General features: G+C 37.8%; 1 protein-coding gene and 1 long non-coding RNA gene across 15 annotated transcripts in view; one reads left to right on the forward strand and one right to left on the reverse strand.

The window, feature by feature from the left end:
• Nucleotides 1–179: 179 nt before the first annotated feature.
• LOC110390763 (coiled-coil domain-containing protein 170-like) overlaps nucleotides 180–24,890 on the forward strand; it is a 59,123-nt gene continuing 34,412 nt past the window's right edge. The window contains exons 1-10 of one of the 14 annotated variants that reach the window (XM_021382243.1): nucleotides 180–200; nucleotides 775–880; nucleotides 1,205–1,446; nucleotides 2,845–3,010; nucleotides 3,995–4,087; nucleotides 9,903–9,964; nucleotides 14,463–14,676; nucleotides 16,141–16,214; nucleotides 17,349–17,376; nucleotides 22,028–22,159. In XM_021382243.1, coding sequence (XP_021237918.1) covers nucleotides 1,412–1,446; nucleotides 2,845–3,010; nucleotides 3,995–4,087; nucleotides 9,903–9,964; nucleotides 14,463–14,676; nucleotides 16,141–16,214; nucleotides 17,349–17,376; nucleotides 22,028–22,159 — 804 coding nt within the window. In that variant the 5' untranslated portion in view covers nucleotides 180–200; nucleotides 775–880; nucleotides 1,205–1,411. The other 13 variants (XM_021382240.1, XM_021382239.1, XM_021382245.1 and 10 more) reach the window with 13 other exon arrangements.
• On the reverse strand, nucleotides 12,714–14,501 carry LOC110390767. Its single transcript, XR_002433839.1, has 2 exons — nucleotides 14,415–14,501; nucleotides 12,714–13,052 (listed from the first exon to the last, which is right to left on the reverse strand). It is a non-coding gene; the product is annotated as an uncharacterized LOC110390767 (long non-coding RNA).

Below are 24,890 nucleotides of genomic sequence, written 5' to 3' on the forward strand. Positions count from 1 at the left end.
CGGGCGGGCGGGCAGGCGGGCGGTGCCTCCGCCCCCGCTGTGGGTGCGGGTGCCTCGGGCTGTCAGTGGCTGAGGGAGCGAGGGTGGTGCGTGTCGGCATGTGTACTTCCTGCGGCCCTTTGCGATTAGTGCTCGGTTCCCAGTCGCTGCGCTCAGGGCTCTGGTGCGCGCAGTGGAAAAACTTTAAAAGTCATTCTCCAGTATGGGTTACAGCTCTTTATGGGATTGTTCGCATCTTGTTTGCCTTCTTCCCCCCAGAAAAACCTGAACAAAAACAGCCGTAACTGTAAATCCCTTGATTTCTATATAAAATAACTATATGTATATTTATAAAATCATTTAAATTCATGTGTAATTGTGAATAATTCATATATATTTATATATTGGAAAGTAAGCAGTGTGGATTTTGCTGTTATAACGGTTACTAATACAAAATATGCCTAAACTTAATGCAATTCTCTGCTTTTAGTTTTATGTCTTTACATCTGGGCAATAGCAGCCAGAGAATGTGTTTTAGCCTGGAGGCTAAAACAACCCTGTTTGTGCCCCTTTAGCAGGGCTAATCAGCACTTTACTCCCTGAAAAGACATGGTTTTCTTCAAAAGTTGCCCAAAGAACCTGTCCCACTTGAGATTTTTTTTTTCATTGGTGTCAAGTGTTTTAAGAGTGCAGAAACTGATTTTACTATTTAAAACAAGTGTACCATCTATTTAAAAAATAGAAGATATTTCATCATTTCTTCCAGTAATAAAATTTTGATAATTTCCTTTTTAGATCCTTTGCATATTTTACAGTTAAAGACAGACTACCACAGATCCTCACAAAAGCTATTGATACTCTGCATCGACACAAAAATGAGTTCTTTGAAGAACATGGTGAGGTAAGAGTAAGGTTTCTGTTTGCCTGGGATTTTGTTTTTCCCTGTCTATCAGAGATCCCTTCTGTGCCTTTGTGTTTTCTGTTCCCCTCTAATAACCAAAAGGTCCAATCTAAAAAGAAGTCCGATGTGTGATTCATTTTAGGATGTTATGTCTAAAATGATTGTCATTCACCCAAGTGTGTTTGGTTGAATCAAGCTCTGAGTTGTTCTGGTATTTGTGTGTGGCGGTTAAGGCTCATCACTTATTATTTCCTAAAAGATTGATCTATGTTGCTACAGGAATAAATGCTCAGGGTAGGAACTTTTGTTCTTTGCTTATTTCAGAAGGGTGTTGAAGCAGAGAAGAGAGCTATATCCTTCCTTTCCAAGTTACGGAATGAACTGCAAACAGACAAACCTGTGACTCCCTTAGAAGACGAGCTGCCCGATGCTGCCCTGTGGAACCAATACCTAGACTACCAACGTAATTTATCAGATGGAAATGGAGAACCAAGTTGGTTTCAGTCCCCTTGGTTATTTGTAGAGTGTTATATGTATCGAAGAATTCATGCGGCATTGGCACAGAAGTAAGTGTTTAGTTTAGTGTGTTACTCTGCAAAATGTTATTGTTTCCCATTTTTATTTTGAGTGAAAGGAAGGCACCCGAGGAGTAAGATAAATCAGAATTTTGAGCTTTTTCTACATTCATTTTCCCTTGCTAACACCTCAGATTTAAAATCAATGTTTTCCTTCGTTCAGTAGATTTTGAAGTTAGTATTTCTTATTATGCCTCAGTTTCTGTGATTTAGTCTCTATGAAAACTCTTTAAGTTTGACTGTGTAGCCTGATCTTGCAGACTTGCATAGTGAGATCTCAGAAATTATTTAGTATTTCTAAAAGGATTTTAGTCTAGAATTATCTCTTAAGGTGTATGTTAACCTACCAATCTGTTGGGTATTCTAACTTGTTTTGCTACTAAAAGTTCTTATTGCAGTACACCCAGCTTCAGTAGCCCGTTGTTCTTTCTACACCATCACCTTAGTTACAGTCTGTTTGGAGCCCACGTGTTGCATCAAACTTAGGGAGTCGATCCTGGTTAAAAATAACTTGGCAGGAAAAGTTTGTTGTGCTGGTACTGTGGAGAGGTGCCAGTACAATGTAATGGGGTAGGAGTTAACAGTTTAAGCTCAAAAGCTTTATGCGCTGTGGAGTTGTCCTCAGCATTATGGAGACTGAAACACAGTAATGGATTTCTTTGTTTCTACTGGTATATTGCACAGTTTGAACTCTTGTAGCAAAAAAAAGTCTTCTGGATTGCTCTTAAAAAACAAAACAAACAAAAAAAACCATTTTTCTTTAGTAAGCTTTACATTTCTTGATCTTTATCATTTGGCTGCTCTTAAGTATGTGGTTCAATCGTTTGTCAAAAAGTGTAACTGCAAATATGGTTCTTGTAATGAGTTGATATTTCCAGTGTATTACAAGAACTGAATTATTTTGTCATTCTTGTCATGTTGATTTTCTGAAGTCCTATTTAAAAGCTTTCATAAGAATTACCACTGTAAGAGACTTTGGTATGGGAAATACATTTCAGTAGGCAAAAGTCCAATTAAAAATGGGCCCACAATTCACTGTGTGTGTAAATTCACTGTGCTTTTTCACTTCCAGTCATCGGTGTACGAAAAATGGAGTTTGTAATTGTTACAGTATGTGCAGTTGTGATTGAACACTTGTTCACTTTCAGAATATGTTGCTAATAATTTCAAGATGTCCTGTATGCTATTTGTTCCAGTAAGATATATTATCGAGCTTTTATTGAAATGTGTAAGAATCCAGTATGATGAGTTAAAACTGGAAAATCTAACAAAAGTACATAATGCAGCTTTAAAAAGCTGAGCTCTGACGTTTCCTTTTCAAATGTTTCAAGTGCTGTCATAGAAAACGTGGAAAGTATGTTAATACGTTCATTCTCTTCTCATTTTTAGCCCGCCTATTGGCAGCTTTGATGTATTTAAGGAAGGAAAGGCTCAAAATTTCTTTGAATCCCAAGAGGCTATTATTGCTTTATGCACTTACTTTCAGGAACTTCTTAAAAACATCAAGGATCTAGATGAAAAGCAACTTCAGGGGGAACTTTTTAAGCTACTGCAGGTAAGCTAGTAGTGCTTCTTCTCTGTAACAGATGAAAACTTGAGGTTATAAGGAATCTGGGTTTGTATGGAAATAAAGATACAGCTCTTATGTTTGTGAAGATGTGATGAAATCCTGACAGCCATACTATATTGCTACTTAAAAAATAGTTGTTTTGGTCAATTTTATTAAGTTTGATGCTTTCCTTATACCACTGGTCTTCACTGTGCATTTGAAAACTTGTTCTCTCTCTCAGAAAAAGCATCTCTAAAATGTCCAAGTCAATTTCCATATGGCCCTTTTGTTGTTTAACCATAAGATTTTAAAACAGTTCATTTTACTGTCACTTTAAAAATCTTTAGACTTACTTGGAAAAAAGTTAGATGTCAATGGGTCAGAAGTGCTTTAAAAGCTTATAACTATTCTTGGAAAATAATGCATTTGGGTAGAGTGCAAAATATCATGGGATTTTGCTAAGTTATATTGTTGGCAACAATGAGCATGAACTATTTGATCCATCTTTGTAAAAAGTTCATTAGAGTATACTTAAAATTTTTTTCCATGAATACTTAAAATTCTGCTTCTTACTCAAATTCATCTAATAAATTAACATGCTTTTATTATTCCTTTTTATTTTGTCTTCCCACTGACGGTTTCTGGAATTACAGAATGGAAAAAATATATATTTTTTATAAGTGTTGTGGTGTATTTATGTCAATCTGAAATGTCTAACTAACATGCTGATGCATGTTTCTGATGCCTGCGTAAATGTAGAGCATTGTTTAGTTCCTTCCAAGAAATCTTTTCAGTACTGAGATAATTGTACAGGAAGTTGAATTTTATTTAAACTTGGAGGAAAATGTGGATTTAGAGCCATTACGTCCCTAAAATAGAAACAAATCAAATGTCTATGTGATATTTGGAATGTAACTATGATGAAGCTTACCAAATGTGGTGGGTTTTTTTTGTGTGTGTGTGTGTTTTCTTTCCCTCCCCTCTTTCTAGGTGTCACTGTGGGGCAATAAGTGTGACCTTTCTTTTTCGGCTGGAGAGGAGAGCTCTCAGAAATCTAGTCCTTTACAATGCCTGGAAGTCATGGTACCTTACCTCATAGTGAATGATATGGAAAAACTTTGGTCACTACTTATAAATGCCAAAAAAAGAAATACAGATAAGTGTAATGTTAGAGTTGATATAATCTTGGATAATGCTGGATTTGAACTTGTGTGTGATCTTGTGTTGACTGACTTCTTGTTATCATCAAAGCTAGCTGATGAAGTCCATTTCCATGGAAAAAGTATTCCATGGTATGTGTCAGATACAACAAAGAACGATTTTAACTGGACTATTAAACAGCTCCAGTCAGCTAATCACATGTGGATGTCTAGATGTGGGATAAACTGGGAGGCCAATTTGAAAAAGGGCGTTTGGGTTTACCAAGATCACATGTTTTGGACTTTGCCACATACCTATTCCAGCATGGCTGAAGTTGCTCCTGATTTGTATGCTGATCTACAGAAGTCAAACTTGCTTCTTTTTAAAGGTGATCTAAACTATAGAAAATTAACAGGTGATAGAAAATGGGAGTATACTGTTCCGTTTCATCAGGCCTTGAACAAGTTTCATCCTGCACCTCTCTGTAGTTTGAGAACGCTGAAATCTGACACTCAGGTTGGCTTGAAGCCTGGGCAAGGTGAACAAATTCAGGCTTCTGAACCGGAATGGATGATAAGCGGCAAATATGGGATAGTTCAGTTTGATGCTGCTCCCTGATTCCAGTTAAATGGTTCCTAAAATTCTAACAGATAGACGTAGAAGAATTCTGACTGTTTAATGTGTTTGGCTTAAGCAAGGATTTTTGTTTGTTTGTTTGCACTTTATTCCAAATAATTTGTTGTTCCTTAAGACTCTGACGTTCCATAAAAAATTATAAACTGTCTCTGTATACATAAATCACTCAGCGTTTCAATGTATACATTTTTTTCTAATGTCAGTAGTAGATGTCTAAGGTGAACATTTGGTTGTCTATTATTTTTTTTCCCTCATCAGTGGGTATGAGAGTTTATGCCTAAAAAGTGAAAAATCTACTTCAGAAACCATTTCCTTAATCACATCTTAGCATGTATTTACTTACTTAATGATAATTTGTTCTCTGTGTGCCATGCATTGCATGAAAGTTAATATTTTAGCAAGTACATAAATAAATTCTTTTGAATGCGGTCATTGCAGAATCATATTTTAAAACTGTTTGAAAGAGTTTACTTGTACCTAGACTTTATCACATAAATTACTTTTTACGTGTTGCTTGTGTCAATGGACAAATCAATTTCAATGTTTTTAAATAGTTATCTTTATTTGAATATAGTTAGCAGTCTGTTAAGATAAATGTTTTCAGTAACTATTGATTTAGAATTTGAAAACTAAATTCAGATTTTTGATTTTAAAATATGAATGAATGTTGCTATTTATTTTGTTGGTAAGAGGGAAGTTATCCTATCCGGTAAGAAAATGGGTAAGAAAAAGGACTCTTTCATTTTAAGAGTGTGGAAGGTATTGTTTATTTAAGGGTCTCTACCAAAAACAAGAAAAGCAAACAACAGCAAAAGAAAATCAAACATGCAAGCTTGAATTGATGGTGGCCTTTCCACTAGCGTTTGTGGTTCAAGCATTTCTGCTTCTTTCAGCTGAATCTTATGTATATTTTAGAAGGATACCACAATTTATATTGAGGAAATACAGCCTGAGCTGCGCTGAGAAGTACAGTGTGTGTTAGAGATATATTGCTGGGTTGCTGCTTATTGGAGTTACATCCCAGTTTCTTCTCCTGTACTCCAGTGTCAGGTTACCTCAATCTGAAATTGGGGGGCAATTCAGTAATATTTTTGTGGTTTTTTTTTTTTTTTCAGAATGTAAGGAAAGGAGAAAGACTTTATTAATTTCTAAAGAAAGAATTAAAAATAGATTCTCTCAAGTCTTAAAGTATTGCTGGAAATAGGGCCTTTCATCGAAGAGTGATGTGATGGCAGTGATAATAGCTGCAGGTTTGTTGGGAAATGCTGGTAAAATTACCCTTGGAGTCTGTCTTTCTGTCTGTGATGTTGTCCAGGGCTTCTAACAGCAGAACTTGCCCCTGGTAACCAAGGACATTATGTTATTGAGAGGAAGAGTAGACGATAAGTAGAGCATCTTCCTCTTCTGTTTTGTAGATAGAATAAAATGTTATACAATGAATTGGAGGATGCAGAAGTGTCCTTATTTGACTACATTCTGGAACTGAAGGAACGGGTGCTATGGCAAGAGAATTAGAATGACTCTGTGGTAGAAGTTGGATTAAAAGAAATTTCTGCACTTATGGTTAACTTAATACAAGAGTAAACTTTAGTAGGTCTAAAGAAGTGGGAGAGGGAAGATGGAATATTTTGTAGCTCTTCTGGGCTTTGAAAAGAAACTGGAATCCCCTTCTGCTAAGTGAAATCACTGGCAGGGTATGTCTCATTTATCGTTCTGAAATGGAGAGAATCAGCTGCTGCTATGAAAGACTGTTCATGTAATAAAGATCTATATAGTAGTTGAATATGCTCCAGTTACTCATGACTTTGATTGTTTGTGTTTGTGTTCTTCCTTCTTCTCACATCTGAAAGTATATTAATATATTTTAAAGATGCAAGGTCAAATGTTCAAAAACTAAGATGCTAGGAATTTCGTGAGGCAATATGATATTGGAGGTGGGGCTCTAGTTTTGAGAGAGAGGCTTAGTGCTGTCATCTCTCTTGTACCACTGGCTTAGTACTCCTAGAAGATGAATTCACATTCATCGTAAGTCACTTGATTAGAATGTGTAAGTTAGAAATCCAGTTAAGAGAGCTGAAGGTCAGATAGTTGATCTTTGTCTGGAGGGAGCTCAGGGAAGCTCCAGCTTTGGTGCTTTGATCAAATACATAAATGTCTTGATGAATCTGAGCACTGGAGCCCCAGTTGCTCATCTTTGAGGATGCTGTTAACTTATTTCAAATGCGCTTTGAAGCAACAGCTTTGGGTCAAGAGCACATACAAAGATGGATGTTGTGGAATACGTGCAATAAAAACTTTCTGCCTTGTCCAAAGAAACAAAATAATTAATGGAAAGAACCTGATTTGTGTACAGATTATTTGTACGGTACTCGCTTAAACTGCTGAAGAGGTTGAAGTGTGTAACGAACAAGAAGAAAAAAGGGTTGTTTCACTGTTAAGGCAATCCTTTGGGAATAGATCTGCCTCTTAAGCAGACTTGCAGATGCTAAGAAACTGGTTTGCATTTTTATCTGGCCGTTAATCTGTCTGTATGTTCTCAAGTTGCTTTCTTGCTCTTTATTTCTGGGAACTCCATGCAATAAGTACTCTGAAGTCATGATAAATAGTCCTACACATTCTAAACTACTTAGGAAATGCATCAGTAGTTGCACAGTAGTACTGAATCTTGTTGGGGACTGTGGTGTTGATGTCTGTGGGGAAGCAGGATTTCCTGAGTATTGTAAGACATGTAGTTCTTAGATTAGTACTTGAAATGTAATGTAAGGCATGATACCACAGTGAGGAGAGAAACAAACAAAAAAGAAACAAGTTCAATTCTCCAGTTCATAAAGTGAGCATATATTTTATCCCCCCACAAAGAGAAGTCTGGAAATTTATGCGTGACGGTTATATAAAGAATGCGCAGCCATGTCTTCCAAATACCTAATTGCTTGACTTCCCACAGCTGTAACTGCAAAGAGCCACTTACAGGCAGAACTGAGTATGCATCATACCTTTCTGTTTGCTGGTTGGCTATATTGTTGTAAAATTGGGATTGCTGATAAGGAAAAGAAGTGATATTGAAATGTCAGTGTTATATTCTCCCGTGCCACAACGTAGTGTTATTAAGGTGAGGCACTATGCTCTGCTGTTGAGCTAGTTACAGTTTAGTTGAAAACAGTGTATCCACTTAGAAAGTCCTGTTACAGATATTCAGTGTTAACTACTTGTGTTAATGCAGCTTTGTGAAAGGGCAATGTGCACCTACTGCAGTTAGGTGGAATTTACTCTTATTAGTATAAAGCATATGTTATAGCAATAGCATATGCTATAATACTGCATAATTATTTTCTTGAGTCTTCAAGAAAGTTGCTTCTGTACATCAGTCACAACTGATTGCCCAAAATGCTTCTACAGCGTAACTCAGGAGCTACTGATTTATATAACAAATTCTTGAGTTTTTTTCTTCCATATACCACTTGAGTATTTACAGCAAAAACAAGGGCATTTGCAGTGATTCCACGGACCACAGACCAGTGTCTTTTGACTTCTGTCTTTTATTCTACCTTTTAAGCAACTGTATTTATAAATCAGTTTTTGAGAGAGAATGATGACTTCCATCTGTGATGAAACATGAGAAAAGTAGTGTCACAGGCACAAAGAAAACCAGTATATGTAACTAAAGACTTGACAATTAATTAGCTAAGATATATATATAGTTCTGTATGCATTTGAAGCTGTAAGATGAGGCTTTGTAAAATAAATTAATGTAGAAAATAAGTTGACTGTGTGACTGGAAACTGTTTGAAAAAGAAATTCTGTAACTGTGCAAATGTCAAACTTCATACTGTTTTAATGGCTGGAAAACCAACTTGAAATAATTCAGGTCTAAGTTCCTGTATTTTTCCTCTGAAATGGATTTTATATAATGCCAATAAAGCTTATTTATCCACTGAGGTTTTGAAAGAAATAGTTATGAGTACCTTATTCTTTTCCTTAATACTGCCATGTCTCAGTAAAGGTTTTTTACCTTGTTACAATGCCATTATTCTTGTTCATTTCAAAACCTTGAGAATCTGTTGAAATAAATTTGACAACTTCTTCCTAAGGTTAATGCAGCTGGGGGAGTTATCAGGGTAATTTCCCAAACTGATAGGTTCTCCATATGTTTTCAGCAAAAATTGGAAGTATTTCAGTGTTTCTCTCCGTGCAACTAAAATATTTCAAAATTATTTTGTTTTGTATGCACTGCTGATGTTCTATGAACCTTAATTGTTGCTTTTGAAATAGTTGCTTTAAAGTTCACAGTGTATTTGCATTCATGGTTGAACTACTTAATTCCTTGTTTGACGTGAAGTATATTTATCCCCAGTATTCTGTCAGTATATGAAAAATATTCACTCTGTTGCACAGAAATTACCATCATTAAGTGTTTTTACTCTAAAAAATTAAATTGTACATAACACAATAATTCTGAGATGGAATTTTGTACAGAATTGCTCGTTTATACTTAAATGTTTTGTTTGCTTAGAAGCCTTGTTTATCCAAACTTACAGAGCAGAAGTATAGAATGATTTTCTTTTTAGGCAAAAATAACCTATGACTTATCTAAAGAGTTTTAGTATAAAACTGAAAATATGTTGTTTAAAATGTTTCTTTCATTTCTTTACAATATGGCAGCCAGCACAGTGTATCAGTTCTTCCTATACAACGGACAACTTTTTTGTTGTTGGCTTTTTTTTTTTGGTGTGTGTCCAAGAACAGGTTTTCAAACCTTTCTGAAATTCAATAATTTTTATTCTAGCTGTTTCAGATGCATTTCTATTTCTATTACCTCTGGAAATAAAAGAGGTACGTTTATTTCTTAAATCAGTGCAGGCTAATTAATCCAAATTCTGGCTCAGCTTCAGAGTGTGAATTCTGCAGACAAATTGTAAGGAGGTGTTTTATTTTTACTTCCTTTCGAGGTTTGGCTCATTTGGCTTTTTCTCTCTCACTTCTATGAAATAACTGTCATATTGTGCTGGTATAAAATAAATGTATTCAGTATTTGTATGCTGCTTTTATCAATTTTCAGTAAACTTCTTTCAAACTTCCTGTGAAGACATTCGTACGCTTGCACAAATGTTTTCATCTTTTTCAGGATTCTACCCATTTATTCCAAGTCTTTAACAAAGTCAAATATTTGGAACTGAGGAGACTAAGGTAAGATATACAGAGATGTGTATTAGGGGGTTTAATGACTCCTCACAACGTCTCCTCCAGTTCATCTGAAGTTTCACGTGGGATGAAATGATGGAATTCCAGTCAGTATTTCACAAAAAAAAAAAAAAAAAAAAAAAAAAAACATTGCTATTTTGTTTAGGCAGAGGAACAGCTAGATTTTATAAGTCTAGTTAATCCCTAAATTTGTTTGGTATCAGCTTTTCAATAGTAACTGGTATCAGATACAACTTACACAAACACGCACACTCTTAATCCTATTAGTTATATTGTCTCTCTTCTAGTTTTCTTGATAATATAATTGTATTAACTTCTTTTCCACCCTGAGGTCTGTAAATGTGTCAAGAAGTTGCCTCCAGAGAGGCAATATCTTCCTTTAATTGAAGTCATATTTTCAAGTATTCGATCTTTTCATTAAATCATCTGCTGCTAGTTGTGAGCTAGACTGGTGTCAACTTACAAAAGATAGATAAGTTCTGTCCTGCTTTTTTTTTTTTTTAAAGGAGATAAGTTGAAGATAAGGCACTCAAAATTTCTGTGCTGCAGGATGTGATTTTGGTAATAGGTAGTGCGTAGCACAGCTTGGTTTTGGGACATTGCATTTCTGGAACTTTGGGAAGGCAAGCATGAGCCTTGGCATATCGTCTCCCCCATGACCCCTGACTGGCCCAGTGTTTGTAAAAATGTGTCTTTCAGTTATTTTAGCCAAATTTGAAGACAATTAGATCCTAAAGATTAAATTTGCTCTCTCTTTTGGAGAAATAGATTTCACTTTCCCTTATAATGTTGCTAATGTAAGAGTCTCTTTTACCTCAGTTTTATCTGCTTTTATGGGAATGCCTGAAATGCATGTATGTATTCACCATATCATTTGGAATTCATGTACATAAAAACACAAATACTTCTTCTCAGTATGGTATTGATGTCAATGGCTTGAGGTTAATAAGTTTTCTTTATTTAGTGTTCATCAATCAAGAAATATTATTTTCAAAACTAGTATTTTGATTCAGCCTTTTAATCAATTTTTATAATGTATTTTTTAAATGATAATATTTGAAAGTGGCAGAATAAATGAAGCAACATTTTCTGCTTAAAGATTAGAGTAACTTTATTAGATACCTGAACTCAAGAGATTTTGCGTAACTATTTTCTCAGGGTGTGATATCCTGTCCATTTATTTTCTGTAATAGAACATGAAGGATTTCATTTAATGTAAATGATTCCCTGAAATTATTTTAAACTAAAAATTGACAACTAGTCTTAAGTTTTTACATTCCCCCTGTTAAGAGAAACATTAAGTCTTTTTTGAGAGCTCTACCTGTAGAATTTAGCAAATAAGCTTAAAATATTTTAAAGTTTTATGATACTGTAATAAATTACTTTTTTTTTTTTTAGTGGAATGTCTTGAAGGGCAAGTATTGCACTCCTTCGAATTATCACATTCTTTTCAGCGCTGTATGAAATTTCTGCTTTTCCTCATCTTTTTTTTCTTGCCCCTTTTGTTGTTATTCTCACTACAGTTTAGCTTTTTTTTTTTTTTTTTTTTTTTTAGCCAGATAATCTGGTAGCATATAATATATGCTATCTCTACATTCCCAAGGGTGTAGAAGTAGCTGAAGTTTGTCTCTTGAACCAGCTGTGGCACTGCAGGATTAGTGATGGGGAAAATGCTCTCAAGCACATAAAAAGTTGGGACAAAGTTTCACAGTTGTTTAGCCTCACATCTGTACAGTGCACTGGTAGTGGGACAGATTGGGCTGTAGTCAAATACTAAACTAGAAATCTTTGTCTACATATATGGAAGATTTATGCTGGCTTTTATGTAAGGCTATCTGTACAAATTCAGCCTGTCAAAAAATAGTGAGTAGATTTGAATTGCAGAATGAGTTCTGACTGGCTCAGTGCTTTGCAGCTTGTGGCTGTCTGTGGCACCTTTGGGTACAGCAAGGCCTGCACCACTAGAGCACAGTGTGAGGCTGTGCCCGCAGCAACACTGGCAGACCCTGTGCCAAGCCCCTTGCAGCACCCTGTTAGTAAGGAGCTGTTCTCTGTGTCTGACTGAGCCAGCCTTTATCTTTGGGAGTGATGTGAGGAACAAAATATGATGTGCTGGTACTGCCCGATGAAGTGTAGTTAGCTACTGTATATATTGCTCCCAAATTACTTCTCCGTATTCGTTACTACCTTGTACATGTTTTGCATTCATTTTACTGTCTGGCCCTCCCCAGCTTGGCCTGTACTATATTTTTCTCTGTACCATTTCCTTTAAAGTTCCAAATCTGTTATTGTCTTAATCAATCTTATCTACTCGTTCATCTCTTTTATTTAACAGCACTTGAAACTGTAACAACCTGGCTTTTCCCAGCTGCTCATTGAGATGGGGGCACATGCCTACCTCTACTCCATGTTACCTGGCCAGGGCCCCAGCATGGCTCGGCCCCAGCATGGCTCAGCCCCACACCTGCCTCAGCATTCTTTCCTCTTCTCTATTCCCAGTCTTATAATAGATTTTGTTTTTCCCCCTCCTTTTATCTGTTCAGTGTGCATTGCTCCATGAGGCAGATTCCATCGTCTAGCTGTGCACTTTAAGCGATGCAGCATTTTAAAATATTGTGTCTACACTGGCACTGCTGCGTGTGGATGGGAAGAATTCTCTGTTATTGGTAGAAAGAGTGACATTGCATCAGGGGCACAGACAGGAGGAGAAAAAAAAATAGAGTAGACATGCATGTTTAGGAAACAGCAAACAGTTCTTAACACAGTTTTCCTTTATTTTGAGCCTGTAGCCTGAGAGTAGCATACATGTGTTTTATCTCTAAATAATGAACTAATCATTTATAGCTCTCTTCTAAAAATGAATAAATAAATAAAAATAATACTAGCCCTAGCTTTTCCATTTTCTTCTCTGGAAGAAGAAACTGAAAGAAAGGTGTTACACATCTTGACTTCAGGGTGAGTCCAGAAATCTGCTGAGGTTGCCCTGTTCCTTGGGGGCATTGTGGCAGACCCAATTAAGCAGCTCACAGAATCTCCACAGTAAGTGATACGCATCAGCAATACACCTGCACATCTGAAAGATTTTTTTTTTTTTTTGGTCATGCTAGTTCCTCTGCTCCCATGTTTATCTACTTGATTTGGAAGGGAGGTGAGGAGGAGGGCCTCCCTCGTCAACTGCAGATATTTTTGCTGTAATGAAGGCAGCCTGCTCTTGTCATGCTGTGTGGAGTGCTTGTCTAACAGTTTTAGAGAAGAGACTGAAACTGTGCCTGAGCAAAAGCATGGTGCTGGTCAAACGCCATTTACTCTGTGGGCTTTCACCTTCATTTCTGGAGGAGAAGGGCAATTTTCTCAGATTTACTGAAATTTTGTTGGTCAGTGTTTACTTGAAGTGGAAAAATGCTTCTGTGAACTTCCCTTCAAAAAGACAGTTCAGTACCAGGCACTGAGCTCTCCTTCACAAATCAGAGAGAACCTCTTGTGCTCTCTACCTCCTACTGGTGGGCCCAGCTGCTGCTGCAGTTTTGGGTTCTGTTTTCCACCACCTGTGTGGCATATGACTATGGCCTCTTGGCTGGCTGAAAAGGCTCTGGGCGTGCTAGCTGCCTGAACATGAGCCCACAGTGTGCCCAGGTGGGTGAGGAGGCGAGCAGCAGCCCGTCTTGAGTCAGAAAGTGTGGCCAGCAGGACTGAGAAAGCGATTGTCCCCTTGTACATGGCACTGGTGAGTACTGTGTTCAGTTTTGGATCCCTCAGTACAAGGATGTTGGGTTGCTTGAGTGTGTTCAGAGAAAAGCAACAAAACTGGTGATAGAACCAGAAAACAAGGCGTCTGAGTGTGGCTGAGGGATCTGGGGCTGCTTAGTCTGGAGGTGGTTAAGGGGATACCTCATCACTCTTGACCTGAAAGGAGGCTGCAGTGAGGTGAGTGTCTTTCAGGTGACAAGTGATAGGAAACAGCCTCGAGTTGTACCAGGTGAGGTTTAGATTGGGTATCAGGAAGAATTTCTTCACAGAAACGTTGGCTAGGTATTGGAACAGACTGCCCAAGGAGGTGGTGGAGTCCTCATCCTGGAGGTATTTAAGAGATGTGTGGGCATGACGCTAAGGGAAATAGTTCAGTGCTGGGACTCAGAAAGTCAGGTTGATCGTTGAACTTGACAATTTTGAAGGTTTTTTCCAACCAGATGAGTTTATGAATTGTGACACCATAGTTTGCTGTTGTCGTGTTTAAAGGAAAAAAAGAGATTGTGGCTGTAGTGGGGAGGGTGCGTGCACATTGACCTTACTTAATCTTCAGATCCAATATTAGTGTTAAAGATTGTGTGTTTTCAGTACTGCCCCACAACGAGTGGAAATTAGCTCCAGAAGAGGGACCAGCCATAATTTACATTAAGAAAAATTGATTCAATAAGCATATGTCTCAATATCTAACCTGATGACAGCGTTATTTCTCTGTTGTCTAACGCTGCGGTGGATGAAGGCCCACGTCCCGTCGGCTGTTGCCTGTTCCGACTCCTACCCGGAGAGGCAAAAACGGGAGCGGCAGAGAAAGGTGCGGAGCCCCGCCGGGCCGGGCCCGCCCCGGTCACGCTACCCGCCCGCGTTGCCATGGGAACGGAGTCGCTGCGGCGGCCGCCATGAGCGCCTCCGGGTCCGAGCCCCGTGCAGCCTCGGCCGCCGCTCGGCTCGTTCAGGTACCGGCCGCGGGGCGGCGGCGTTTGCCGAAGCGGGGAGGGCAGGCTGCTCGCGGCCCCTCTGGGGCAGTGCGAGGCGGGGCCGTGCTCGGGCGGTTTTGGCGGAACGCTTTCATCGTGTCCGGTAACTGCGTTAGCTGCTTCTGTGGAGGGTGTCTGACCGAACGGCCGGCTGTGAGCCGCTCCTACCAGTTATCTGTTCGATTATAAGTTTAATTTCGTCCTGTTCTTTTCTTTTTTTTTTTTTAACAGTTTCTGCAGCTGCAGGTTTTTACGCGTTGGTGGGCATGTACTTCAATCCCACCTCAGCACACTCTAGCCGATCGTTAGAGCTTATCTTTCCAGATTCAAGGACAAAAGTTTTCCTTGTTAAGTGCTGCAAAGGGAGGGAGGGTCTGTCACAGAGCAGGAATTTACGGTTATCTGAGAATTTCTTCTCCGCGTTTCTTAATCCTTTGAAGCTGGTTTGCTGGCTTTGATGTGGGTTTAAAAGAGACGCTCCAGGATACGGCTTGGAAGGATCCGGCTCATTCCTATTGAAGATATAGCAGAAAACTTGCAGCAGTTTCCTATGCTGAAGGGAGAACTATCAGCGCGTGAACAGCTCAGTGTATTTCCAGTAGCTGAATGGCACTTTCTGTAGTTGTGCCATATTGTTCTGAGACAAGAAGTCAACACACACAACGTCTGTTTTTTTAAGATTGACTGCTATTCTGTTCAGTAGGATTGCTTTGACCCGATCGCAGAATTTTTGTTAATGCTGCTTAATTTTAGAAATGGCAGTAACTCCATCCTGCGTCCTCCTGGCCTGAAGTCAAGCAGGCTGGGAAGGTAGTAATGTCTATGAACACAGTAAATAGTGGATACTCAGAAGTGCTTTGGTAACTATGTATTTATAAATTGTGAGATACAAACAGGAAAACCATCTGCAGCACTCAACCTTCTTGGACAGTGTTTACACCTGCACATTTAAATGTATTGACGATATTTGACTTTTACTGAATGCGGTAAAACACGATAGGCATCATAAGAGAACTGCAAGGATGGCATTCCCCCACCATGGTCTGTTTTTAAAGGTTTTATTTTTTTTTAGCAAATCTATTACCGAAGTCATGTACCTCTATTCAGCACTGATGAAGTAAAAACATTAGAACGAGTGATCTGTGAAAATCTCTGCATAAGCACTTAGCTTTGTCATACGTTATTCTTTTTTTTTTCATTAGCAATTACTATTTTTACTATTTTGAGATGAAATACTTCACCTTTTCCTTATTATTTGCTTAGGGAAAGCAGTGACATGAAGTGTCAGGGGAGAGACAAATTTGTTAATTTAGCCATGCTGCCAAACCATGAAGTAAAAAAGTCCCAACATATTTAACAGTATATACATTAATTGGTATCTCCCTCTCTGCCTTGTGATGACTTCTCTCTTCTATCATACTAAATGAGTTTTTTTATGTTTAGATGCAAAGTCGCCTCACCCCAACAGAGAGGAAAATGAAAGATGGAAATGCTTTAACCGCTGCTGGTAGTAGAGGGTAAGACTGCAATGTTGGATGTTGTGCAGCTTTGATCTGGGCCCATTAATCAAGCCTTCTCAGTAGAGAGACAACGCTGGACAGTGATTTTTATCTTTCAGTAATACCTTTCTAATGATTACTGTAAAGGGAGGAGGGTAGGGCTGGGCAGTACCCTCCTGAAAGGAATTTAGAAAATCTCTTTGGTAATTTGTTTGGGCTGTTGGCAACAATTTCGTTTTGCACATTTCTAGAATGGTGCACCAATGCATAAAAACTCCACAGACATATAACCAAAAGAGAACACTCACCCCTCCCAGAATCCAGCTTTTCAGAATTGCACACACAAATTGCAAGCAGAGAGTTGGCCCCATTTACAGGAACAAACCAGAGAAAGCAAAGAGGGCTTCACAGAGTGGGAAGTGATCAAAAATAATCAGACATTTCTTACATTTTGGATAATGTGAAAGACAAACTGATGAACTGGAAAGTTTTGAATCATTGCTTGCAACTTTTATGATTGATGTTAATAAACCATTACTAATAGAAGAATTTTGAGATCTCTGATGGCAAGGCAAATTGTGCAAAGTATTACTGAGAAAGAAGCTAACCTTTTTTTTATTTCCAGAAAATTATGTGAATTAGATTCTGAATGGCAACAAAGTTTTGATATTATGTTTTCAACTGCAGTTGGAATAGTTACAATCAAGTCACAGCATTTAAGCTCTCCTTTACAGCAGCTGAGCCCATGAAAAATGAATTCCTATTATTTTTCTTTTGAAGGGAGCCTTAGCCTCCCTCATATCCAGTGGCAGACTTGGGACTAAAGTTTTCTTGTGATTTCTTAGGGCATTATATTCTGCGTGGATTTTTTTTTCGACTGCACGTTCATCCCAGCAATTCATATTGGATGTTATCTTCATTCTGGTTAGAAGAAATAATAATCAGCTGTGCTGCTGTATTATGAAAATGCGTTGTATTTTCAGAAATTAGAACAATTTTAATGCACACATACCCCTGTGAATATAAATTCATATTAGAAATAAATATTACAGATTCAGGATTTATTGTTTTATAGATTATGAACTATTATAATATTTTTCAACATCTATTGTTTTCTTTTCTTGTTTTGTTTGTTTTTCTGCTTTTCTGTAGAAACGAAGGAAGAACAGAGTCCACAAAGGTTTGTGAATTGTTATTTACTTTTGTTATGACAACCCCAATGTGAAGAAGAAATCCCAGCCCTGAGTGCAGTGCCTGAAAATGTGGGTAGGAGGCAAGGAATGAGCTTGGCAGATCGCTCAGTGTAGCGGTCAGTGGATAATTTTTGAGGGCTTTCTATTTTGGTAGTTTTTTTTTTTTTTTTAAATTGAGTATAATTTAAGAAAAGGGAGCAGTGGTAGTAGTGTTTGCAAGGATTGAGATTAGCTATATAATGGGAAAGTTGTGTTGTCAATGAAGGGAAAGCTGACAAAAGCAGAATGGAGATGACTGACTTGAACAGCTGTCTGGTTTTGAAGTGTATGGGCAAGTACATGCCTAGTAAATGTTGAAGTTCTGTTGATTCTGAATCAGGAGAGGTTTTCAAATTACTGAAATGGTGGAAGCGCTTATCTGGTAAAAAAAAATGGAAGTGGAATAGAAAACCATAATAACAACAGTGACCTTTTGTTTGTCTTCTAACGAATGCCTGTTGCTAATGAAGCCGAAGGTCCAAGTAGCTACTGATCTTCAATATAGATTTAGGTTCTGTTTAGTATTGGAAGTGAAATGAAAATTAATTTTCTTGCAGCTAAATGGGAAGGACTCAAAGAAGTCCACAATGTGAATAGGAGAAACACCCAAAACCCAGACTTCTTAGAGCTGAGAGAATTACAGTATATGAAGGTTTTTCTTGTCTACTGCCTCTTATTCCTTTAACGCTTTATTCACTTAACTGTAATCAGTATGAGCTGTAGTACGCATGAGACTTTACAAATCTGAATTTTCCAAAGGGTAACAAAAGATCCACATGTGCATTATAAATTTTACCCCTATATTAGAGTCACGCCCAATTATTTGCATTGTTGTGTGTATGACTAATGATCAGATTTATAAGTAGCTGCTGGCAAAACGTAGAAAGTTATATACTTAAATATTAAAATATGCATGCTCCCTGCCAAAAATGTTATAATCATACCAGCCTTCTGAGTGTGGTGTCACAATGATTGGCTTTATATTTGCTAAGGCACTTGAAAATGCAGAAAACTGCTTCTGTAAATCTCTTTGAAGCAGTGCATGAGTGAAATGGTAATTTCTGTTGACTTTTGCACCTGACTTATTTTAAAACTCTTTTAAATCCTTCTAGATATGTATCTTTACACCTTTAAAATGCTAATTATGTTAGCATCTACATTTATATGACAAATGTGGGATTCAGAAGTTCCAGCTTTAAGGGGCTTTTTTACATTGATTATTGCTGATGAACAAGAGTCTTACTTTTTCAGCCTTGGTCTGCATTTTTTTTTTTATTTAATCATTTTTGAGATATATTTCTCCTTTCTGTAGAGTCAGAAGTGGTTGTGGTTGTTTAGAGAAGAAAATTTACATTAATACATGTAATTGTGTTTATACTACTCTATAAATAATATAAAGTGTTACTGTCTGCAAGCTTCATCCATGGTTCTGGAGCCCTGCTTTATTATAGAATGAAGCAAAACTCTGCCTCGAAAAATTTCGTCCGGTTGTAGAATGTGAAACGAAATGGGGTAGGGCAACAAAGAAGACAAAGTAGCAAAGAGATGGTACATGCCTTGCTTACTCCCTCAGAATGATGATAAAGTGTTGAGAAAATTAGGAGCCCTTTCATCTCAGAGACTGAACCCTGTTGTGTGTGACCATGAGCTGTTCTGCATATATCAGTTTGGCTTGACATGAATGGGGTAACTCCTTCGTGAAAGAAAAGGGCTGAGCATCTTTGAGGAGATTAATGTGGTTAAACTTGATGGATTTTACCCAGTGACTGCTACTGAAGTGAAGAAATATTAGAGTTGACAATATTATAAATAATCCAAAATAATTTATCTTCTGCTGCAGTCTGAACTAGTAATTTTGTTTTATTCCTCAGGGATTTTTGTATGTGTTCCTTGATAGAGGGTTATTTTACTAGATGTTCACCTGTTTAAAAAAAACTTTCATTTTTTTCTGTTTAGAATGGATAGGAGCTGAACTTGCAATTTATCTCAGCCTGGAGATCAGTGCTACTGTAGAAGGAAGCAGAAGGGCTACATGTCACACTTTAATTTCAAGATAATATGTGCAAGAGTCTCCATTAACCTCTGGTAAACTCTGGGTGCCCCAGGTTTAATGAAACCTTAGAGAACGTGGAACTTTCTTATCAAGCCATCGCATGGCTATCTCCACAGGCAGCAGACTGCCAAAGCTGAGATAAGGAAAGGCATCCGAGCTACACTCTACTTGGTATAAGAGAGCAAACTGCTGACAGGGAGCTCTTAGGAAGAGCTCTGTAACTCCATAGGGGACATAGAGGACAGTAAAGTTGAAATAGATGTTACTGGCCACAGTATGTAAGCTCTCAAGACTGCTGCGGTACTTGAGAACTGGAGGAAAGAAAATGTGGTGCTGACTTATATTTTTTATTAGATGTTTCATTTGTTTTTCTGATTGGAAAAGCTTTGTTGAAAGTGCAGTATTGAGTAGACACCCTGAAATGCTGTCCAGAAGTTTCTGTGATGTTTTAATAAGTTGTAAGCTCTAACTGTCAGTTTTCAGGTTTTCAGATTTAACGTGTGTCGTTTTCAGCTAGGTACGCGTTCTATTAATCAGATAACAACAGCTGCTGATTATATCAACCAGCTGGCATTTTGTGTATTTCCTAGCAGTCAGTCATGACAACTGTTACACAGTCAATGGGAAGTTAGCTATGCCAGTAGAATATGCACTTTTCACATTTTCTGTAAATGTTGTTTCAGGGAACTGGTTTTCTTACAGTTAGAAGAGAGCTATGCATTCTCCACCTCCTTATTTCCATTCTGATCAATGTGCAGTTGCGATAATCAGGAAGCTTGGCTCTTTAACTACATTATTTCCAGGTTGCTGGATAAAATTTTTCTCTTCCACCTCTTTTTCAGCAGAACAAAGTTTAAGGAAAAAAATAGAGAAAAGAAAGGAAAAAGATCAAAATGACTGTTCTGAACTGAGCCAGGAGTTTTCTTTTCCTGAGACCTTAGGCAGTTGTCTTTAGCTCCATAATTCTTAAAATGGTTTGCAGGTTAGTTTGTTTTCCATTCATGGAGTCTGTAGAGTGTGCAAGAGTGGAAACAAGCTGTGTTTGTTAGAAAACAGTTCAGGCAAAGAGCTAATGGCATGTGATGGTCAGTTTTCTTGTTCTAAAGCAAGCGAATTCTGCTTCTGTTTCAATAAGTAATGCACCTTGTTATACAATCCACTGAACAGAAACACTAATTCTTTTTTTAAATTGAACATTTTTGTGAATTGTTCAAAGTTGTTTGTTTGCTAGTCTTTAGAATCGAAGTTTTTAAGGAATGGCAGTCAAATGAAAAATATGGCTTTTTTAGGTGTATATGTGTGTATGTATGTGCCTCTGTGTGCTGATTAAACTGACACAGATTTTGGAGGCACTCGATAAATCAGATCTGTCTAGCTTTTCTCTGCTTCACCTGCCCTTTAGTACAGCATTTGGCTGAACTCTTAATCAAATCCCTCATGGATTTTCTGTTGCTCCTTGGTGTTCACCAGTGAAGGGTTAGATTTGCATTTTAGAATTCATACCTGAAAGCGTAAGGGTTGCAGTTTTGTTTCTGTCTTGTGAGGGAGCTGATGGAACAAAAACCTCTTGTTTCTGTCTTCTAACATGCATTCTCCTAGCATCAACTAATAGACTTCTGTTCTCAAGATGTTAAATTACATCATTTTGTAGTCACTATTATTTGAAAAAAGTTCTAATTAAACTCTTATCAAGACACCTTGAAAAATTCCAATAACAAAGACCGAGAAATCCACCACATTTGTGCTCTGCTTTAGAAGAACCACACAAAAATGAGAAAGTGTAGTAAGAAGAATCTGAAAAGCACAGCTAAAAGAATTGTAGTCTTGCAAGCGGCGTGAAGGAGACTGTGCTGGGAGCACTAAGCCAGTGCTTGCCATCTATTAGAAGGGTTTAAGAATGGATGAAGAGAAGTCAGCATGGTAATGGTGATTGCTGGGGAGAAAAAACCAACATGGTTCAGAAACCTGAAGTTATATCCAAACTTGATGGAGTCCAAAAGGCCCTTTAGCCTTGGCAAACTAAAAGTAAGAGTACAACAGGGCAAGCCAAAAAGTGACTTTGAGAAAACCAGGATTGACTATGCCTTTGAGAAGGCATGGGTTCTTCAATCTGGTAGAGAAGCAACCGAGGTGAGATGTGATTGAAAGCTGCAGAATCATGAGGTGAAGACTGATACCCTTTGCTTTTTGTCACCATTTCTTCCAACATAAAAATTAGAGAGCATGCGGAGTAACTGCAGTCTGAAAACCAAAGTGTCTCTTTGCATAAGACGCTTGAGGACTCTCTTGACAAACAGTGTTCTGGGTGAAATCTGACGTGGGTCAAAGGAAGAATGGGAGAGGTTTGTAGTAGAGGGATCTTTAGAGTGTAGATGGCTCGTGTAAATAACAGAAAGGCCTTTCTCTGACCAAGAGTACCTTTTTTGAATTTAAATATTAATCATGTAACAACCGTGTGAGTGGCCCTGCTGATGTACTCCAGCATTGGAGCAGAAATGTTTAAAAATGCAATGTTTAATAGATTTGTTTTCACACTATCTTCTCAGGAGTCTTGTGATCACTTTCTTTTGGATATTCCTGTCACTAGAGAGCAGATGAACCACTATCGAGCTGCAGCAGAGACTGCTCAGAGTGAACTAGCCGCACTGTCAGTGAAGTATGATTGTGCCCAATCAGAGGTATATTTAAAACTACCTTCAAATACTTCTCCATATCTGAACATTTTCTATAGTATCTTTCTGCAGAGAATAGAAAGTTTATGGAAAGTACAAAAATTCTTTGTTTTATTACAAACTTTTTGTTTCTTGCAATATTTCATTTTTTTCTTTATTACGGTTTGTGTGATTTTTTTTTTTTGCTCTACTTGCTTCTGTGTTCAAGAACTCACTATGAGTTTATATTTGAACAACTTGAATGAGTTGTCATCATACAATACTGAGTACAATATTTTGTAATTAAACCTGAAAATTAATGTTTTGAAATGGTTTGTGGAAAAGTTCTTGTAGATGTCCTCCTGTTGTTGCTAGTGACTTAAGAGATAACTGCTCATCCTCACCCATTTCTCCACTTAGTTCAAATTACTGCTCCCAAAGTTCCCATTGCTTACATTGCCAGCAAAGTTGTGCTTGATCTAGTGAAACTGACTGTTACTGGAGGGGCTGAAGAATACATGCATCCTTCTCTGCTGTCTCTGCTGTGTAGGTGGTGATTCTCAGCATATTTACTACAGGATACGGAGTTTCCATATTTTCATGCTTAATTTTTTTAAGCTATGACTGAATTAGGTTGATTTGATCCAATTCAACAATGCAAGAATTGGACAGTTTAAAATTGAGTCACCTGCATCTAAGAGCAATGAAATGTTTTATATGTTTGTTTACTTACATAGATTTAGGTGTATATATTCATAAGTATACAGAGATACATGAAGCTCTTTAGAAATGTGAACGTTCATCCAACCAGCTCTTTAAACGTGTGTGAATTTTACAAATACATATTTCTCTTGCACTCTTGTAAAGTTCTTTGAGATATTATTTGTGTAGCACCTGAACCTTAAAGAAGAGTATCACTGAAATAAAATACATTTTTCTATAGTTAGCTGAATACGGAAAACAAGAAGAACGTGCAATACTATAAAAGAATGAGTTATTAATACAGTGTCCAGTCAGAACTACAGGGGTGAGTGTCGGTCAGCTGAGCTTGAATTTGACCTGTTGATCCTGAAATTACTCCAGAGATCCTCTACAGTTAATGGCTATCCAGGATCATTTCATGTTTGAGAACTCATACAGGATTTCATGTTCTCATAGAAAGAATTTTTTACTGGAAATCTTGAATGACTTTATTGCCAGCATGACTGATTGATTTATAGACTCCTTCAGCTCTGTTCTTGTAAAGCACAAGAATAGGCAAGAAAGCAGCTGTTCATATTCTTGTTTAAGACCTTCATGACCCAGCTGAGGTCAGAACCCAGTTATGCTGAATGCTCTTAAAATTCATGATACGGGATTATTCTTGGTGGGGTTTTTTTCTGCTATTGGAACTGACCACAGAGGCAATAGACAGAGTGAAAAATAGCACATTTGGCAAATGAGGAGTTGAACCACAGAGAAATTTTAAGGTTATGAACACTTTAAGCTACCATAACTTGGTCCAGCTGCCAAACAAAGCAATCCTATTGTTCCTTCAGCTGGTCATTTCCTTCCCCACACTGCCCCATCTCTTGCTTTGGCACAAACGTTTGTGTTGTGTTATGGTGCGCTGGGTTGGGGAGCTGATGCTGCAGAAAGACGAAGCCTTTCCTTCTGGGTTGTTTTTCAGTTGGATCAGTTTCCTGATATTTCACCTCATTGCCATATGACTGTTCCTGATTGTGCAAAGAAGAGAGTGGATTATGAACGTGAAGCCTTTGAGACTGGGAAGGGATGAAGCTGCTCTTCTCAAAATCAGTGCTGGCTTATGTCAGCTCCAAAGGCAGTAACTGTTCAGCTGCCTTACCAGCTGGAATTTCACTCTGAGCATCTTGGGTTTGCTCACACTGGAAGCTTCTGGGAGAAGTATGAATTTTTTGACCTCCCATATCGCAGCTAAACGTCTTAAATATTCACTGCCTTCTTTTTTTCTGCCACAAATTTTAACTAGTATGTCAGAAAGAGCATTTAATGTGGTTTCATTATTTGCATGTTATTCTTATACAGTAGAAGCTAAATGCTTCACGTGATATCTTACTGCTCATAAGTGGAATTGTCAGGAAAGCTGAAACAACTCTTAGCACCTCTTGTGGCAAAATTTTCACTGTAAATTACGTGTTGAATTTAGCAAAGTAAAACAATTGAACTGTTATCTTATGTGCGTGGTGCATCTGCCAGATGGTCAATCATTTAGAGAAGTTTATAGCAGAAATAGTTCAATGGAAACTGGTATTCTAACAAAAATAGAGATGGGAAGATAAAGAAAAACAAATGAACTCCATGAAGTGCTGGGAAGCTCCAGCATCATTCTGGAACAGATTCTTGACTTTTGGCAGTGATCTTTCTCTTCCTCCTTAAAAGGCTGTCTTGCTGTTTCTGTGTTAGTTACAGTTCATTGAATTATCTAACCAAAAAATAACTATTTGCTGAAGCTGAGAAGATGTTGCCTTAGAGCGCAACTCTCAAAAATTATCTTTGCCTTTGAATATGCAGCAAGTCATCAAAAGGCTCTGCCCTCATAAAAGAGGATAGTGTTACTGCAGCTCTCTGCAACTATAGATTGTGGAATTGTGCACCAGAGCTGGGAGCAGTTAGGAGACAGGCAAAAAAGAGGGAATGATGGTGTTAATTACTGCATTGTATTGCATATGCATAGGTGAGGTGGGTTAAGGTTGTGCAGGAGAACTAAATAAGGGCATTTTCTAAATTCTGAAGTTGT

Source organism: Numida meleagris, unplaced genomic scaffold, assembly GCF_002078875.1.
Source record: "Numida meleagris isolate 19003 breed g44 Domestic line unplaced genomic scaffold, NumMel1.0 unplaced_Scaffold193, whole genome shotgun sequence".
Lineage (NCBI taxonomy): Eukaryota > Metazoa > Chordata > Aves > Galliformes > Numididae > Numida > Numida meleagris.